Source organism: Tupaia chinensis, unplaced genomic scaffold (assembly GCF_000334495.1).
Source record: "Tupaia chinensis unplaced genomic scaffold, TupChi_1.0 Scaffold000612_1, whole genome shotgun sequence".
In the NCBI taxonomy this organism is placed as follows: Eukaryota; Metazoa; Chordata; class Mammalia; order Scandentia; family Tupaiidae; genus Tupaia; species Tupaia belangeri.
Window position 1 is genome coordinate 4,289,247 of NW_006160131.1, and position 20,564 is coordinate 4,309,810.

The 20,564-nt window shown below is 48.0% G+C and overlaps 1 protein-coding gene across 2 annotated transcripts in view; it reads right to left on the minus strand.

Moving 5' to 3' along the window:
• Positions 1 to 930: 930 nt before the first annotated feature.
• ATP6V0E1 (ATPase H+ transporting V0 subunit e1) overlaps positions 931 to 20,564 on the minus strand; it is a 36,907-nt gene continuing 17,273 nt past the window's right edge. The window contains exons 3-4 of one of the 2 annotated variants that reach the window (XM_014591763.2): positions 6,462 to 6,589; positions 931 to 1,434 (exon numbers count right to left, since the gene is read on the minus strand). In XM_014591763.2, coding sequence (XP_014447249.1) covers positions 6,496 to 6,589 — 94 coding nt within the window. In that variant the 3' untranslated portion in view covers positions 931 to 1,434; positions 6,462 to 6,495. The remainder of the gene's footprint in view (positions 1,435 to 6,461; positions 6,590 to 20,564) is intronic. The other variant, XM_006158904.3, reaches the window with a different exon arrangement.

Genomic DNA, 20,564 nt, shown 5'->3' on the forward strand with positions numbered 1-20,564 from the left:
TCTCGCCGGGTGCGTGTGCGTATGCCCAAGATCCCGAGAAGAGAATGGAGGAGAAGGGATTGCAGTGTGGCCATCCCTCCTTAGGGATAATTTCTGGCTTTCTGTCTCCCCTGTTTCTCTCTGTCTTTCTGGCAAGCGCACATGCCCTATAGCAAAAACCTCTCCAGAAAAAAAAAAAGAACAGCAGGGTTGAGGTTAGCCAGTCAGAGAGGAATAGAAAAGTACAAACTACAAAACAGGAAATCCATTCTTGGCTGGCTATCAAAAAGCCACGAGCTGGTGAAAATTTAGATCCATTTTAATTTGTAATCTCTTACAAAGAATAAAGGCCCCAAATTAGTGAATTACTGAGATTCCTGCTACTCAAACCCCACATCACCGTCCACTGCCCCAGGCTGTCTGATCACTCCTGCTGTGTGTGCTCCTGTTCCTAGGGGTGTCCTCGCATCTCAGCAGCACGTGCTCCTTGTCCCCGTGTCTGTATGCCCTCCCCCTGCCCCCACCGACCCTCCCGGCCGGCCGGCCTTACGCCCTGTGCATACTGACCTAGCTCTTCAAATGACGGATCAGCTCTTGAACTTGCAAAGATACCATTTATACATCTTTGCTTCCTCCAGAGCCTTGGCTATTGTGGACACTCGAGTGGGTCCTGGATGATTAAGAAAAGCACGTACTTGTCTCTCCAGGCATCTACAAGACCACATTTATGTATCCAACCCATATTTAGACTCCGCAATCTTTTCCATTTGTATTATTGATTTTTTTTAAGAGACAGGTATTGCTCTGGCCTTAAACTCATGATCTCCCTGCCTTGAAGTCACTTGATTATAGGCATGTGATACTGCATTGCTGCAGCTCGTTTTTTAAAAAGAGCATGACATGGAGATAGGCAAGTTTATAAAAATATGCTTTACAAACACTGAGCCCAGATTTTCATAGAAAGCAGAAAAATAATTTATTCCAAAAGATAGGAGAAATAAATTCATCCTGAAATATAGTTTGCTATGATTCAGAGGGGACAGAGCTTCCCTCCAAAATGGGGGGAAATCTTCTACTGACAGTCCCCTGGAGGCCACTGTGTCTTGGAGCAGTTTTTAAAAACGTTGCTGATTCCCGTGATGTGAGCAGGCAAGGAGACTTCACCTCTGCAGAGGCCGAGGAGGCAGTGACGTATTTCCCAGAAAGGTGGCGTCTTCTGTCTGAGGAGACTGCACGCACATCACATGGGGCTGGCACAGTGCAGGCGAGGCAGGCACAGAATTCACCCGAGTGTAGAAAAGTGAAGGGAAAAACAGCATGTTGTGGAGTAAGATGTTCAAATGTGACGTGAACGCTTAAGGCAGCTGAAGCTCAAAATAGGCGAGTCAAAGAAGGCGTCAGGGTGGAGGTGATCAGCATGTAGAAGGAATTCTCTTCTTGACCTGTAAAACAGAACTGTTCCAGTAAGGCCCCTGTAGTTTTCTTGGGAGGGAGGAAAGTTAACAGTAACAAAGATAAACAGTTAATATTTGAATATTTAGGTGCTCAGTAAATTCCTGAATGAAAGGTAGGGTCAACTGCCACACAAGTGCGGGCTGGGTTTGCCATGCTGTGGCAAGGAGTTGCGGGACCACAGGCACGGCTGAACTGAGGAGCACAAGTGCCGGCTCGGCCTGTTACAGACAGCGGGAGTGACGCAGGCTGAGCCTGACGGCACCGGGACCGTCCAAGTGTCCTGCAGTCTTAGGAGTACATGTTCCCCCTCCTTTCTTATGGCAAGCAAGCACAGCGACCGCAGGCACAGCGAGCTGCCCACGAGTGTCACTCTCCTAAAGAGCAGGTGCCAATCTTGTCCTCAGTGCTCCAGGCCGCCCTCTGGTTTGCTCGCACTCTTGCTGCCACAGTATAGGAGAAAAGTGGCCTTTTTTTCCAGCCGCGTAAAGCTGCAACAGCACCTCTGCGAAGCTGGTTAGCATTTAGCAGGCAAGTTCGCACATCTGGCCGTTAACAGTGGTCCCAACCTTTTATATAAAGCTATGTTACAACATCTCCACAGACAAAACACACACAGTACTTTCGAAATTAAACAGTAAATACAAAGAAAAGTAAAAAATAAAATGATGTCTGAGGCAGTTTCCAACAAGGCTTGAACTGGCTGATGAGGAATCCAACCGGTTACGACACAGTGTGCCGAGAGAAAACCAGGGAGGGTTAGGTGCAGGGGTGTGCGGGGCAGCAGTGTTGTTAACGTCGAATGAGGGTTGGGCAGGCAGGTCTGACAAGACTGAAGGTCAAACACGGTGTGGAGAGATCTCAGTTCCATGCATAAAACTGTAGGTTCCCAGGCCAGCCCAGAAGTGGACAAGGGTCTACTGCTAAGTCTTACTGGTGGAAGCTGGGACGCAGGTCGGGAGCACAGAGTGAGGCTGCAGGGACGCGGAGGCTGAGGTGTGCTGCAGTGAGGACCACGGCCAACAAGGGTGGCTCAACGGCAGGCTGGGCAGGCTGGCCGAGTGAGACAGTGGCCGACCCTGCAGGCCAGTCATTCTTATCTTCTGCAGCTCGTGGGGACTTCAGTGACCCTGACAGAAAGCCATGTGTGCGCTCGTACCATTTCCATCACATTTCAAGGGCACACACCACTCCAATCAGGAACCTCAGGTTAAAAACAACAGACACCAAGACCCTGCCATAGCCATGATAAACCTCTGGTTTCTGGGGCAAGAAGTGACCAGATCAGGAAGTGCTGTCAGGAGGACGCAGGGCTGGTGTTCTGTGGCCACACAACAGCAGGAACAGGCTGCGAGACCAGGGGTCCGTCGGAATTCAGAGCTGCAGTGACCTGGGTAGAAGTTAGGCTGTCTGAGGGAGACAGAAAGAACAGCAGACCCAGAGAGATAACAAGAGCAACTGCACGTGAGGAAGTGGAGACGGAAGCGACAGGCCAGGCCCTGACTCCGAGTGACGGGAAAAGTGTAATATGGAAACTGCGATGGAGACGTGACTGCCTCTGGACAGCAGCAGGGTCACTAGTCAGAGAGGACAGAGTACAAAACACACTTTTCAACCAGAAAACACCTTGCCCTGTTTGGCATCTTCCGACTATGACTCAATTTCCATCTCCAACAGATGACAAGCCTATCCCTTCAGAGCCACACCCTTCCTTGAAATCCCTAGTTACTATACCCCGCGTGGACACTCAAACATTTTCGGAACGCATAGAAAAACAGCTCCCACAGTGTGGGGCAGAGGCCTACTTCCAATACTCTCTATTCCTCTCCTATCCCACACCTGCTAACAAAACAGGAGTTTTGCCCTTTAGGGTTGAGAGAAACCATGTAAGCTCATCTACCAAAGAACGACAGTAAGTTGTGGTAAAAACCAACTAACTAACAGGACCGTGGGTCTGAAGCCCAACACACTCAAGGCCTTCCCGTGCTTGCACCACACCCTCCGAGGCTGCAGGAAGTGAACATCGACAAATAGCAACCGTGATGCACCAGGCCCACATGCATCCCATGGAGGGATCCTCAGGAATCTAGGGTTCCTAACTCTAGGCTGAAACAGACAAGGCTGGCGGCGGGCAGAGATGGAGCCAGCTCTGGGCTCAGGTACCAGACAAGATTTCCCGCCAATACACATGCAATTACCCACCTCGCATCTGTGATTTGGCTCCTCAATACAGGAAAGAAAGCATGACAGAGTGATGAAAGTAACAAAAGATCAGCTAGGTGTTTATTTATTGCTTTTGTTTTTATTATTTTAAAAATATTTATTTATTTAGGGGGCTGGCAGGTGGCATGGTGGTTAAGGTGCTGGACTCCCACATGGCCAACAGCAGTTCAAGTCCTGGACCTGGAGGCTTGCTTTCCTACTTTCCCTTTGTCTCTCTCTCTCTCTCTGGTCAAAATTTTAAAAAATAAATGAGGGACCAGCAATTAGCATAATGGCTATGTCACTGGACTCCCACGTAGTCAACCGCGGTTCGAGTCCCGGACCCGGTGGCTTAAAACTCACGCCCGGTGTGTGTGCGTGCGTGCCCATGATCCCGAGAGAAGAATGGAGGAGAAGGGATTGTGGCATGGCCATCCCCCTGGGGGGTGATTTCCTGCTTTCTGTCTCTCTGTCTCTGTCTGGCAAGCACATGCACCCTATCTCCAGAAAAAAAAAAAAAGAAGAAAAAACAATGATAATAACAAATACAAATTAAGTAAATGAAGAATTCTTTAAAATAAAAAAATTATTTAATTTCCATTTGTTATTATTATTTATTTAATTTGACGAGAGAGAGAGAAAGGGAAAGGGAAAGCGAGAAAGCAGGAGGTTCACAATTAGGGACTGTCTGGGTGTGCTCTGTTATATCCTGCCAGCTTGCTTTTGAAGAAATGACGTGTAATATAAAGGTTTCAAGCAATCTGAGTTTGTGCTGTGGACCAGAGTCCAGACGTTAGAAACCTGCTGATCAGTCAGGTTAACAGAGACGTGAGACTGTAGACAATGGGAAGGTGGAACCTCTCAGATCCACTCACTTAGTGTTATTCTTTGTCAAAAGGCTCTGTTCTCTTATCATAAGGGAAGGAAATAAAGTTCAGAGAAGTGAAAGGCAATACTGAAACTAGATTCAACGGAGGCCTGAAATATTCAGCTTTAAACCCTAGTAACTCCTTAACCTAACATTCCCTGTAGCTGGGAGGAAGGGTAGGAAGAAGGAGAGTGTGGGCCAGACCCATAGCACAACAGTTTAACATGGTACAGAGAGAGCCAGATTCCATGTGGCTGACCAGGGTTCAAGTAACAGCCACAGTGGCCTTGAAAACACACGGGTGTGTGCGCAGACACACCCATGATCCTGAGTGGATGAAGAGCTGGTGGGAAAAGGAGTGCAGCATGCCCAGGTCCCATTGAGGGCTCTGTCACTCTACTGCATGTGCGTATACCCATGGCTTCTGGCATGAAATCATCATTTGGTAATCTCTACCAAAATGATTAATTTTGGCTATGAATACCAATGGATAAAAATCAATGGATGAAGGGGTCTCAGGGAGCTTTACAATGGAGGAACAAGGCTGTCCTTACTTGAACCCAGATTATCTTAGCATCATGAAAATGGAAAAGCCAGGGCCAGGGCCAGCAGATGGCATGCAGGCTAAGGTAGCTGGATCCCACGTGACAACTGTGTGGTTCAAGTCTTGGATTTGACAGCTTGAAAAGCACGCTGGCACATGTGCATGCATGCCAAGGTCCTGAGAAGAGAATGGAGGAGAAGAAATGTGGCATGGCCATTCCTCCGGGGGTGAGTTGTCACTCGCTCACGCTCTCTCTCCCTGGTGAACACACACTCCCTATAGCAAAGCCAAAAAAAAAAAAGAAAGAAAGAAAGAAAGAAAAGGAAAGAAGAAAAGAAAGGCCCGGGCAAGTTTTGTAGCATAGTGGTTAAGGGAGCTGAATCCCACATGGCTGACTGTGGTTTGAAACTTGGCCCTGATAGTTTGAGAACGTGCTTGTTCATGTGCGTGCATGCCCGAGATCCTGACTAGGAGGGATAGAGGAAAAGATCCCAACTGGAACAAAGAATAGAGGAAAACGACTGTGGTGTGACTAGGCCTCACTAGAAGGTTCTCTTTCTGACAAGTGCATGCACCACCTGACAGTTAAAATAAAGAAACGAAAAGGTCAGGCCTACGTGTCTCCTGATGTCAGGGAATACTCACCCGAGCAGCACACTTGCCAAAAAAGTTGAACCTGAATCTGGTCAAACACTCAGCACTTAACTCCCATTGAACAAAATAACAGAGATAAAGGAACAAATAAATGACAGGTTTCCTGACTCTCGGCCAGTGAATCAATCTTTCCGCTCTACCACTCTTACCTCTGATTCTCAGAGTCTAATAAAAGCTGCAATTTTAAGACCAATTTTCAAAAAGTACCCGCCTCTCTCCATTCAGAAACACTATTAATTTTAAATCTGCCAGCCACTTCTTAAAGTTGCTTATTTTATAATACCTAGAATAGTCACTTTTCTGATCTTGGTCTGAAAGACTGCATTGCAAGCTTATTTTGTAAATCAAAATGTATTAGTATTATTATTATTTTGGAGAGGTTTTTGCTATAGGGTGCGTGAGCTTGCCAGAAAGACAGGGAGAGACAGAGAGACAGAAAGCTAGAAATCACCCCCCCCAAGGGGAGACGAACATGCCGCAATCTCTTCTCTTCCATTCTCCTCTCGGGATCTTGGGCACACACACACACACATACCTGGAGTGAGTTTAAGCCACTGGGTTCAGGACTCGAACCGCAGTTGGCTACATGAGAGTCCAGCGATGTAGCTATTACACCAACTGCTGGTCCTAAAATGTATTTATTTTAAAAGACAGAGTGATGGGAAAAATGAAACGACTCTTATAAGTAAGTCCACATGACTCAGGGAAGGCCAGTGGGAAGCTCAGAGGACTGACATGACATGAAGGTCTGAGTGTGCTCACCTCTGTGCTGGGCACTGGGTACGTGACTTCTTCCTCAAGGCCAATGAAATCGGAGATACCAGATGGTTTCGTTCTTCAGCTGTGGTCCAAAGAGAGGGTTGAGTTGGGCCAGAATTGCAATCAGCCAACTGAAAGAAAGATGGAGGAAAAAAAAAATTAAAAAAAGTGGTGAAGGCCAGTCAATGGCATGGAGGGTAAGGCACTGGATTCTCCCTGGCTGATAGTGTGGTTTGAGTCTTGGACTCAGCAGCTTGAAAAACCACACCCGGCGCATGTGCATATCTGTCCAAAATCCTAAGAGGCAAGTGGAGGAGACAGGACTGCGGTGTGGTCATTTCCTTGGAGAGTTCTTTCTCACTTTCCTTCTTTCTTTCTCTGTCTCTCTTGGTGAGCGCACACACCCTACAGCAAAGGAAAAAAAAGAAAAGAAAAAAAGGCAGTGAAATTGTGTTGGAACACAGCCATGTTTAATCAGATGGAAGAAGTGCACTAGTAAAACAAATCTACTTTGCTCAAGCCAAACCTGCAGTACACGCTGCGCTCACGAGGGCATGACCGACAACATTCTTCCCAGGACACATCCCGCCTTGTCCTGAGACACAGCTGCAAAGCAGCGAGGCTTCCCCCACCCTGTTTAAGCCTTTTTTTCTCATTATCTGATTACCTTTCCAAGTAGCCAAGAATTCCTGAATTAGTGGTAATTTAACCTCAAAGTATTTCCACCAATCTCAACTTACCATCACAACCTGCAGGACCAGGGACAACAGGTCTTATCTTACCCGTTCTCTGAATGTTATAAGCCCCAGGACCTACGTGACACCCACTGTTACTAGTACAGCCAAGATGTGACATCAGCCCATCACCTCTCAAAAAAGAGAAAAAGAAAAAGGAAAAGACAGTGTGCAAATGTCTGGTTATTCAAACATTCCACGCTTTACTTATTAATGAGCACCTGACAGGTTCCAGGCCCCAGGAATGTAACAGAGAAGATGAAATGTCACTGCCCTGGGGCTAGTCCCACAGCCTAGTAGTTAAGGGAGCCGGATCCCACATGGCTGACTGTGGTTTGAATCCTGGCCCTAGCACACTAAAACACATGCCAGGTGTGTGTGTGTGTGTGTGTGTGTAACGAATCTGGAGGAAGGGAGGACAAGAGGACAAGGGATTGTGGACTGACCATGCTTCATTGTGGGGTGCCTTTTCCCTCCCCCCAACTCTTCCCCCTCCTGGTGAGTGGACACGCCCACTAGAAATGGAAAAGAAAAACCCACTATTCTCACAGTGCATACATAACATAACGCTAGGTAAAGTGCTATGAAGGACACGCAGCAGGCAGCAGGAACAGTGTTGGGCAGGTCCTTCTGATAAGGGGTCAGGGAAGGAGGTGACACTTAAGCAGACACCAGGACAAGGCAGAGCAAACACTCCTTTAGTTCCCGTTTCAAATGTGAACTGACTAGAATTGCTCTCGCTTGTGGAAGGTGAGAGGATTATGGCCAGCAAGCCCAACCCACCCACCCACTGCTGCATCTGAGCCACACACACTGATCCCACTAGCCCTCTCTGCATGGGAGTAGGGAGCTGCTTTCTAAGAAAAAGGAGAAGCTATTGCTAAGTATTCTCCTGAACTCGCAGGCTGTCAGACTTCCCTGTGAGGCAGCACTCGCCAAACCCCACTGGGCGCTGTCTGGCTGGGTCTCTCTCCTGTTTGCTGTCACTTTTAGGACTCCTCCAATCAAAGGACTGAAAGGCTGCCTCTGATCACCAATGAGAGACTGCTGGAGGATCAGCCAGCACTGCAGCAAAGGCTTCTGCCTCCAGAAACCTCCAGAAACGCCTGCCCACGCGGCCCCGCCCACAACAGGTGGCTCAGTGACAGGAACCAGCACCTGAGGAAATCAGGCCCGAACAGCGCCCTCGACCTCGAGCTCACTTTACAAACAGAAAGTGAATTCAGATAAGGTTTTCTGATCTGTCCTTAAAAGTAGTCTTAAACACAAACATCAAGACCTGTAGCTGACGTTACAAACAACGAAGGGAAGAACAGCACAGGCGAGGCCCTGTCAAGCTCTGCCACTGCAGCGACACTGTCGACGCAGAGCGTGGAAAAGAACACACGCGGCCAGACCTGCCCAGATCTCCCCAGTCCCAGCAGGGGACACGAGTGCCTGCAGGAAAGGTGGCCTGTCCTCCCGGAAGACACTGAGATAACTGGCCAATCCTCAGAAGTGCTGAATAAAAAACACGCTAGAACCTCGACGAGTCCCTGCCTCCTCTGGTTGCCAAGAATGGCCCAGCAATTCCGAGGATGCTGCGAGGCTTCACGCTGTCCTCACCTGAGGGGGCTTTAGGACAGTGCTGATGCTCTGCTCTGCTCTACGACAACCCTTCATCTGATCCTGGCACAGACGGGCCAAGGGGTCGTCCCACGTCACAGTACTAATTAGACAGCAGCAGGTCCGAGACCAGAAACCAGGTCTGATGAATGTCCCCACTACAAAAAGGGGCCTTCTGAAGCAGAGCATCGGAGGACATTTCAGAAGCATTAACTTAGTGAAGTCTAAACTCAGAATTAAGGAAACGAGAAGCCATTTGCTAAGTCCACCATGAGCCTTTGGTTCCTGCGGTAAGCAGTGAATACTCAGAAACGAGAAAGAAGACCACTTTGCTTGCTTGGGTCAGTATTTAGAAACTATTTTGAATTTAATTTCACACACTATTTTAATGTTTCAACACAAGCAGGAAAAAAAATTCTCATTAAAAAAACAAAAACAAAACAAAACAAAACAGCCACAGTTCAAGAAAATTCCTTGGGAAAGAGCCCAAGCCAGTTCATTTGAAATTTCAGAGGAATTTTCCCTTCTAACCAGCTGAGTTCTGGGCCTGCCCTTCTGACTACCTCCTGGTTTAAAATTTCCCTTTAAAGCTGATAAACATGCAGAGAACTGGAAGGAGAAAAAACTCCACTCTGAATTGATGGAAGTGGGTGGAGGAAGAGATCATATTCCAATGAATCTGTTACTTCATGTACAAGAAAAGAACTAAATGTACCTTTTGTATCTGCCCAAATTGTTCCACATGTCTTCATAACCTGAAGGCCAGCCTAGCAACCAACCTCTGAGCATGAACAAACCACTGAGGTGCTACGGGGTGGCTACAGTGCAGAGCCGGAAGAGACCACAGTTCAAATCCACATTCTACTTTTTAAAGGAAACTGGGACCAACAGATGGCATAATGGTTATGTTGCTGGACTCCCACGTAGTCGATTGAGGTTCAAGTCCTGGACCTGGCTGCTTAAAACTCACAGCGGGGACGTGTGCGTGTGTGCCCAAAATCCTGAGAGGAGGATGGAGAAGGGACTGCAGCATGGCCATCCCCCCACCCCCATGGTGATTTCTTGGTTTCTATCTCTTTGTCTCTTTCTGTCTCTCTGGCAAGCACATGTGTCCTATAGCAAAAATCTTTCTAAAATAACTAACATACAACATACATACATAGAGTCATACATACAAGGAAACCAAGTCCTAGTGAGCATGCCACCCCACTTGGAATCAGTGATCAATGGCAAAGCTGGGACAGGGAATCTTGGACTCTCGGCTCTCATTATGCTAGCCTGGTTTTATTTTGGTTTGTTTTATTTATTTATTTATTGCCATAGGATGTGTGCACTCAATGGGGAGAGACAGAGAAAGGGAAACTGAGAAATGTACCCCCAAGGAGATGGCCACACTGCAATTCCTTCTCTAGTCTCCTCTTTGGGCATGCATGCACACCCAGCGTGATCTTTAAGCTTCTGGGTCTGGAACTCGAACAGCGGTCAGCCAGGTGGGTGGCCAGAGCCTTAACCACCTTGCCACCTACTGGCTTTCGTTTTTAAAAAAATCGTCAGAGGGCATGTGCACTCACCAGAGAGACAATAAAAGAAAGCATCCCTCAGTGGGAGTATGGCTATGCCGAAATGCCGTCTTCTCCATTTCTCCTCCCTGTTGGGGTCTTGGGCATGCCTACCTAAACCCAGAATGTTTGGTTCAAGCCCCTGGGTCACAGATAGGAACAGCATGGTTGGCCATGTGGGATCCATCTCTTCTAACCAGCAGACCACAGGCCGACCCTAAACTAGGCTGTTTCTAAAGGGTACTGGGATAAAGCAAACCGAGCAGCCTAGGAGTTCCTCACTGATGCTGTATTAAATTACCAGCACAGGGTCCGCTCCGGCTCTCAGGATGCAAGGAGGAGTGGATCGTGAGCAAACCCCGAGGGACTCAGGAGCTGCGAGGCACGATCAGGCGGGGCAGCTGTGTGCTGACAGGGACGTGTGCCCATACACTCGCTGCGTGCTCCCCGCCCTCAGGAATGCGGCTCTCGGTTATTAGGGTTCTCCAAACAGAAAACACGCCTTCACCACGGGAAAGGTTATGCCCGGCTCCCTCAGATCCTGCTTTGTCCTTTTGTTCCACACTCAGATATGAGAACAGGGAACAAAGGCCTGGGTTAATTCCTGGGCAAGCACAGATGGCACGGCCTCAGCTTCCCCACTGGAATGGGCACGTAGGCAAGGACCTCCCTCCTGATCCGGTGTCCCTCCAGCCAGGGCTGCGTCAGCAGTGACCTGTCGGTGGTCTCCTCGGGAGACAGCAGAAACACAGTGAATGATCTGTCCTAGCGTCACTACGATGACCTACGATGGGGCTAGCTAGCCACCAGGTGGCGTGGTGGTTGGGTGGCTAAATCCCACACGGCCAACTCCACGGTTCGAGTCCTAAACCTGGCAGCTTGAAAATCATGCCAGACGTGTGTGCGTGCATGCCCATCCCCCAGGGGGAGTGCTCTCATGTCCCTCCCTCTCTGCCTCTATCTCCAATGAGCACATATACCCTATAGCAAAAAACTTAAAAACAAAATGACCTCTCCAAACCTCTCATGCCGACCCATGACACACCAGCAAAGGCAGCAGCAACGCTAGGAGACATGGGACTTGGTGTGACCATTGGAGTTTGCTTGTTTCTGTTTACATTTTTTTTTAGAGGTTTTCACCTTAGGGCGTGTACACTCACCAGAGAAAGAGAAGCAGAGACAGATACAGTGAAAAGAAAAGTGAGAAATCACCCCCAGGGAGGATGGCCACCCCACAATCCCTTCTCCTCCCAGGATCTTAATCCTGCGCACACACACGTGCCCAGTGTAATTTTTTGCACCGGGTCTGGGACTCAAACTGCAGTCAACCACGTGGGAGTCAAGCGACGTAGTGGCTATGCCATCTGCTGGTCTCGGGTTTTGTTTTTGCTATAGGGTGGGTGTGCTGGTCGGAGAGATTATCAGGGGGTGGGAAATCACTCCAGGCCCCAGGAGGATAGCCATACCACGATCCCTTCTCCTATATTCTCAGGATTTTGGGCTCACATGCACACGTGCCTGGTGTGATTTTCAAGCTGACTCAAGCACCCGAGTTGGCTATGTGTGATCCAGCACCTTAACCTCCATGCCACCTGCTGGCCCAACGAGCGTAGATTTTAATGCCAGCACACCAGGTATGAGCATAGGGACTGCAGACAAATGACATCACAACCCCAGGCCCCAGTTTGCTCCTTCATAAATCCTTGCCTTAAGAGTTAAAGAGAGAATATAAGCAAGTACTCTGTGCAGCGGCCAGCAGGCAAAGGGGTCGGTCAACACTAAGCATTTCTTCTGTAAAACAGCTAAGACGCATTCCAGCCAAGGAACGAGCTACAACCGATTTACTTTACAGAGGAGTTTCTCTTGTAGCACTGAGTCATTCTGTCTCCACCTCCTCTCCCGCCCCCACCTCCTCTGTGGCAGGCAGATTTCTAGATTTTTTAAGTTTATTTTATTCACGAGAAATATGTATGCATGTGAGAGAGAAAGGGAGAGAGAGGGGAGAAGCCCCTTCCCTTCCCAGGTCTAGTCACGCCACGATTCCCTTCTCCCAGCCCTCCAGCTAATCAGGGCTGTGGGTGCCTGGCATAGTTCAGGCTGACGAAGCCAGGATCTGAACCTGCAGCTGGGCCTGTGGTTTTCAGCTCTGAGGTTAGCTCTGTTACCAATGGTACCACAGAGGCTGGGCCGGAGTTCTAGATATTCCCCAAGGTTCTGACCCCCTGGTCTACACAGCTCATACAAACCCTGGGAGGTCGAATTTGACAGGACAGTCACTTGGTGATGACTAAGGTCACATGATACAGCTGTCTTCAGGAAAGGGAGGCCACCCTGAGTGGACCTGACCTAATCAGGTGGGTTCTCAAAAAGGGCAGGGGACCTGCCGACCAGACACTGGTAGAGCGCATCAGCGATGAACTCACTGCCTTCCAGCAACAAATGCAGCCACTGACACGTGTTCTCAGAAAAACAACAGCGCTGCTTCAGCTCTCCCAGAGAGCCGGCAAGATGTTACCCTCTCTCAGTAGAGAGAGCTGGAGGGACCTTGCAGGCGTGGGCTGGAGAGCTCCGAGTGGGTGTGAGAACATGAGGTGAGACCTGCCTCTGCTCAGGACCAGAGCATGGTCCCTCGTTGATCTTAGTCTTTGCCTGGCCATGACCTTTCTGCAGCACTCACGACAGAGCCATCTCACGGCCCACGTGCTTTGACAGCCTCCTGCGCAGGCCAGGGCCTCCCACCACACGCCCATGGCCCGACCCCTGCTCTCCTGCTGTACCCCACAGGGGGCCTGCTGCTTGCCCAGCAGTTCCAGACCAACCCGGCCTGGCCACACCAACAGGTGACTGACCTGGTCGGCTGGGCCACACCCGCCCTCTGATCTTCCTTGGGAACTCTCCCTCAGCCCTACATTACCATACGTGGTTTTCTTATGCTTTCCAGTGACTTTTTCGCATAGCTTATAATGACCATTCTTTACGTTAAACTTCCCGTTTAACCTGCTGTGTGGTTTCTATCTCACTTCACCTGAGCTGTTATGTGGTTAGAAACACGCAAGAAGATTCCCTGTTACTGCCTTTGAAGATGGAGGGACCACAGGGCAGGAATACAAGTGGCCTCTAGGCCCTGAGGGTGGCCCCCACTAGCAGCCAGTGAGGACTCCGAATACAAGGAACTGATTCTGGCATAACCACGGAAGCTTGGAAGAGAAGGCCAAGCTCCAGATGGGAAGGCGCAGATGTGTTTTCCACTCCCCTCATGCCGGCGCTCTCTCTACTGCAGCCCTTTCCCTACCATAAGAATATGCTCTATTTCTGCCAGGTCGAAACTCAGAAGATCTTTCCTTTCTTCTCTCCGTACTTAAAGACTCACCTTCCTTCCTTCCTTTTTTTTTTTTTTTCTATAGGGCATGTGCACTCACCAGAGAGACACAGAGAGACAGAGAGGGAAAGTGAGAAATCATTCCCCAGGGGGATGGCCACGCCACAATCTTTTCCTCCATTCTCTTGTAGTGATTTTGGGCATGGCCACATACATGCCTGGTGGGATTTTCAAGCTGCTGGGTCCAGGACTCAAACTGCACAGTGGGTCATGTGGAATCGGAATCCAGCAGCCTTAACCTCCATGCCACCTGCTGGCCCCAAGATTAACTTTTTATACCAAGTCTTCTAACCCCAAATCCCTAACAATCCTCTTATCTACTAAATTATAAAGGAAGTTTATAAAGTTGAACTAAGAAAAATAAACTTTCCCATATAGCTGCTTGTGATATGTTGGGCCAGGCACCTGGATTTCCCTTCTCCTTAAGCAAACATCTTAAACATATCCATGAGACAAATATCAGCCATTCTCAGACCAAAAGCTAAGGAAGGCTGTCACCCAGAGGGCCAAGTGATTGTGATTGTGGGCTGCCTCCCATGTCTTCAGAGTACATACCAAATGAAATGGAGACAAAACCTGGGGCCCACTCGGGGCACAGAGTCTAATATAAGCTTCGCCAGCTGCTTCCAAAAAGACCTGGAACCCCGAAGGGTTACATCCTGAATCAATGATAAATCAGAGAGAAATCAAGAGAAATTCTAGAAAAATCAACGGTCTCAAACCTAAGGACTGAGAAGAGAGGAAAAGGTCACTGAGAATTGGCCTTCACGAAGATTTGCAAGTGGAATTCGTACTACTGGGACAGTCTTAAAAAACAAACAAACAACAAACAAACAAACAAAACAAAACATTGGCCTTCACTTGACGCATCATAGCAGGCCTTTCTGAAGGAGCCTGCTTTCACACCAGACCTCAGAAGTCACACATATAAAATCTGCTAGGAAAATGAGCCAGCCAGTGGTGTGGTGGTTGGGGTGGCTGATTCCACATGGCCAATTGTATGGTTCGAGAAACGCGTCAGGCACATGTGTGTGCATCCCCAAAGTCCTGACGGGAGAGTGGAGATGGGACTGCAGTGTGGCCATCCCACAGGAGGGGTACTTCTCTACTTTCTCTCGCTCTTGTGCCCCCTTTCTCTCAATTTGTGAGTGCACGTGTCCTCCAGCAAACTTTTTAAAAATTAGTTTTATATGGATTATCCAGTTGCCAATTAAATGCCAATGACTCTCAGAACCTATGAAAAAAGTAAGACTTTGGCTTACTTTTGTTATATGCTGTCTACAAAAAGAGGCATTCTTCATATGAATATATAGATAGGCTGATAAAACAAAAGGAGAGAAAGATCTTGCAAACAAATGGATATAAATAAAGGTAATATGATTATTTTCATTCCTATCAAACAAAGTCAGGTCAAGAAGCACCACCAGAGATAAAGGATATCTTATACAGATAAAAGTACAATTGAGTGGAAAGACATATCATAAACGTGTATGATCCTAAAAAGTAAAGCTTTTACATTAGAGTTGTTGGGAAAGTCATGGCGTAGTTTTCCATGTTTCTCTATGCAAAAACGCATCATGACTTTTCTGATGGCGTATGTGCATACACACACAGACACAGACACACACACATACACACACACATAACCTGGAGAGAAGTAAAGGGAGAAACAGAAAACTCCATCATCGGACTCAGCCACAGTGGCACAGGTGGTAGGGCACCACTGTGTGCTGCTGGAGCTACACGGGAAGGTCCCAGTTTGAGTCCTCGGTCAACCTGAGCATGCCAGAAGACTGCATGCGTGCCTCTAGATGGCTAGAGGGCTGGGAGAGATCACAGCAGGGTAGGACCCTGTTAAGGCACACAACCCCTGAAAGAAATAAGTGAACAGACTGAAAAACAGAGGGAGAGAGAAGTTCATAATGACAGCTGTGGTTTGGGGTATCCCTCTCCTAATAATTAATAAAAGTAGATGGGGGTTGCAGGGGAAGGCAAGGGCCAGCAGGTGGCATGGTGGCTAGGGCGTCTGGATCTCACATGGCTAACTGTGTAGTTCCAGTCCTGGACCCTGTTGCTTGAAAACACTCCAGGTATGTGTGTGAGTGCTCGAAATGCCAAGAGATGAATAGAAGAGGGGACTGCAGCATGGCCGTCCCCTCTGGGGAGTGCTTTCTCACCTTCCCTCTTTCATTGTCTCTCTCAAGCAAGTGCAAGCATCCCATGGAAAAAATAAATAAATTTTAAAAATCAATAAGACATAGAAAATTGAACCATCTTGGCCTGCCACTATAAAGCACAAAGCACTACAACCAATAAGGACAGAATGTACACACTTTTCAAGTGTACGTGAAACGGTCATTAAGACAGACCATACGCTGGGTCATAAAACAAGTCCCAGGGTCAAAAGAATGCAATCTTACTGAGTTTAACTTCTGACCACAGGAAATTATATAAGAAACCAGTGAACAATAAGTTATTTAGTTCCAGCCTGGTGGCACTGACAGTAGCAAACTGAATAGCAACGCAGGAAGCCATGTAACCGACAGTGGGATCAAACCCCAGGATCAGCTTAAAAACACACTGGGTCCCTGAATGTGTGCCTGGGCTCCCAAGGACTGGGAAGACCATGCATGACAGGACCCTGTCCAGTGTCTCCCCTTTCTTTCTCTTTCTCGATCTTTTTGATGTGCATAACATGTGCTTGCTAATAAAATAAACTTAAAAAAAAAAAAACAAATAAGCCATAAAGGGCTAGCTCCACAGCACAGCAGCAATGTACTGCTCAAGAGAAACCAGATTCCACATGGCAATGACCATGGCCAGGTCAGCTTGAAACACACAAGGTGTGCACGAGAGCCCAAGATCCAATGGGCTAGAGGACTGGAGGAAGGGCACGGGGGATGACCAGGCCCTGTGGTGCTCTTGCCTCCTGCTCACTCCCACGGGCTCACATACACACTCTTACCATGAATACGACCAAAAAAAAAAAAAAAACCCCAAACAAACAAAAAACAAACAATAAGCTATCTAGAAATGCACCAAATATTTAGAAATTAATATTACAATTCTGAATAACCAACTGGCCAAAGAAAATCTAAGGGGAAATTAGAAAATACTTCAAGTTGAGTAGCAGGAAAATACCCTTTTATCAAAATGTGTGGGATGAAGCTACAGCGGTGCTCATCAGACCTGCACTGCATCAAATGCGTACACCAGGAAGGGGCAGGCTGAACCCACAGGAGGAGGAGGGGTAATAGAGTACCCGTCCCAAAACAGACAAGTAACGAAGCTGAAAAGGTGGTTCTTTGACAAGATTAGGATGAAAAATTACACAGAAGTACTTCAGAATATACTTAACGAACGGCATGCAAGAGCTCTACTCCGAAAATGTGTAAGACACTGCTGAGAGAAACCGAAGAAAGCCTCCATCTAAGTGGGGAGAGAGACCAAGTTATGATAAGAAACTCAGTATCATTAAGCCATCAGCTCTTCCCAAATTCATTTACAGATTCAACATAACCCCAGTTAAATCCCCACTGGCTTTTTCTTGTAGAAAATGACAAGCTGATTTGAATTTTTATTTCATTTTATTTGCTAGAAGGCACATGCACTCGCTGAAGAGAAAGTAAAGCAGCACCTCCTCTCCAGGGACGCCACAATCCCTCCTCCATTTCTCCTTCGGGGTGTTGGGCATGCACACACACATGCCTAGTGTGTTTTTCAAGCCACAGGGTCTGGGACTCGACACGCACAGTTGGCTATGTGGGATCCAGCCACACTGACCACCGCACTACTAACCTGCCCATGATTATTTTAGGACAGCCAAAATAATTGTCAAGCACAGGGTAGAAGACTCAGACTTTTAATTTTATTATTAACCTGCAATATTCAAGACAGTGTGGTATTGTCATAAGGCCAGAGAGAGACAACGGACAAAAGACAGAGTCGAGAAATAGACCCATACGTCAGTTAAAAAAAAAAAAATGCCAAAACAACTTAATGAAAAGGGAATTTTTTTTTTTTTTTTTCCCAAAAACTGGTGTAGTACTAACTGGCTATCTATACTGGGAAAACACAATAAAACAAAATAAAGCAAGCATGACTCCACCCCTTGTACTGCCTGCTGCCTTCGGAAGCAGCAGTGTCTAACTGCCAAAACATTCTCCACCGCCAAAGAGGGACAAGCGCTCGCTGAACATGGACTACACACACCGTGGCCAGCACAGCTCTTGTCTGCTAACCTCACCTTCTGCCCTCGTTCCAAACCTCCCAGAACCATTCACGGTGCCCAGACCCCCTCCACACCACTCTGCGCGTCTTGCGGTCAGATGCAATTTTCCACCTCTCCTTCCTTCCAAACCCTTCCACTGTGCTCTCTGTAACTCTTGCTAATGATCTACCATGCACTCACATGCCTCCCTGTCCTCTGGTACTTTCCACCGCTCCCAGCTTACCCGAAACCCGGCTCTGTTCTCTCAGGCAGAGAAGCCTGCTTATTCTGACACCCCAGGCATCTCGGATTTTGGCAATGGGGCTCCTAAGGTCTTTGCTCCCCATGCTGCCTCCAGACAATTCCTGCCCACCTTCCCTTCACACTTTCTCTCTTTGGACTTTCTGTCACTCCTCCTTACTCGACAGGTGGCTCCGGGTTGCCCATCTCAGGCTCTTCCTCGTCTATACAGCATGGAAATGTTGCATTCCTCAGGTTTGGCCTTCCCCTCTCTTCTGTGTTTTCTCCAACCTTCCTTCCATCAGCGTCTCTCATCTTCGCCACTACCGACACTCCGGGCTGCATAGTTCTTCACTGGGGGAAGGTGAGTGGGTCCCAGGCAGTATGTGACGTTGAGGAGCCTCCCTGGCCTCTGGCCCTGGGAGAGCAACAGCAGCCCAGCAGGAACCACGGTCTTGGGTCATCACATAGATTCTCATGGCCTCAAACATCTCTCTTCAAGTCTAATTTGCCATTTGTCAGTTCTCGCAAGTCTCAAAGGCATCTCCAACTCGGCATGTCCTAACTGAATCTTTGTTCTGAAAGTCATTCAGTCCCAAGTCTTTACCATCCTACTGGGTTGCTGGAAAAGTCACGACATACTGTTTTCTATGCAAAAATGCGTCATGACTTTTCCGACCACCCAACAGTAAATGCCCAATCCAGAAACCGAGGCGCCATCTCTGACTCGTCCTACCTCCAATAAAGTCTAACCGCAAATAAAACTCTCGAGTCTGCACACCCCTCTTAGCTTCACTTGTCCCCTTAAATCAAACCACGGTGACGTCTCCCTGGAAGGAGTGCATTAACCTCCTAACGGCTGGCCTGGCTCCACTTTCCTTCAGTCTATTCTCCACGGAGCAGCCTGAGTGATCATCCCAACAGATCACTCCTTTATTAAAAATCTTTTTTTTAGGAGAGGTTTTTGCTGTAGGGTACGTGTACTTGCAAGAAAGACAGAGAGAGAGAGATAGAGAGACAGAGACACAGAAAGTGGCCACCCCCTGCTCGACTCCATTCTCCTCTCGGGATCTTGTGCACATGCACACATGCCTGGTGTGAGTTTAAGCCTCTGGGTCCGGGACTCAAACTGCGGTCGACTACATGGGAGTCCAGTGACACAGCCATTACACCAACTGTTGGTCCCTCCATTATTAAAAATCTTAAATGATGGCCCCAGCAGTGTGGTGGTGAAGGCAGCTGGACCCCACGTAGTTGATTGTGTGGTTCTAGTTGTGTGTGTGTTTTTTTTTTCCTCGTGTTTTTTGGCTTGAAAACCACACCTGGAATGTGTGCATGTTTATTCAAAATTCTGAAGGGAATGAAAGAGAAGGAACTGTGGCATGGCCATCCCCCCCTGTGTGCGTCTTCATTTTCTCTCTCTCTGTCTCTCTCTCTCCAGCAAACACATGTACCCTATAGCAAAAACAAACAAAAAAACTCTCCCCAAAACCTAAAAGATCACCTATTCACTTAGTATGAAAATCTATGAGGCTGTAATAGAAGCCTGAGCCTCACCTAAATCCTGAACCCCCCCCACCTCCCACCTGACTATTAAAACACAGCGACACTGCCTGGTCTGCCCGATTGGAAAACCCCAAACTCTTCACCTGTCAGTGCCTGTGCGTTTGTGGAAGGAGCCGTCTCCAGCTGCCCTCGTAGGTGCTGGCTCCTCAGGCAGGCTTCCTGTGACCACCTGCAATGTGCTTTCTCCCTCCACCTCTCTACTGTTCTCTGCCCCAGCACCCTCTGGGGCTCTGGCTCTGGCTCGACAGCACTTTGCAAATCGTGTATTCGGGACCAGAACCAGACCTACAGCTCTGCTGTGCTGTTAAGCTGTGGGTCTGAAGGGAGGGTGCAACTAGGGAGTCACACGTGCGGGAGCTCCAGACTGCAAGGGCCAGGGCAGGAGGGCCTCACGTTTCAGGACAGATGTAATTTGAGTTACCCACTCTTTTCCATTATGGATGCCACGGTTTCCTTGTTTTCACAGACATCACCAAGTCAGGTAGGAGAGAGACCAAGAAAGTACCCACTAATGGCGAGATCCAGACATTCCACCCCTATGAAATATATTTCCTGGGGCCAGCAGGTGGCATGGTAGTAAGGGCACTGGATTCCCATATGGCCAACCATGGTTTGAGTCTCGGACCTGGAAGCTTATTTTCTCACATTATCTCTCTCTCTTTCTCTCTCTCTCTCACCCTCTTGTAAAAATTAAAATAAATAAAGTGAAATAATTCTTTAAAAAATAAAAATATATTTCCTATCCTGAAGGAGGTCCACAGGACTGTAGCTTAACCATCCCCCATTGGGGGAGCTTTCTCACTTTCTCTCTCT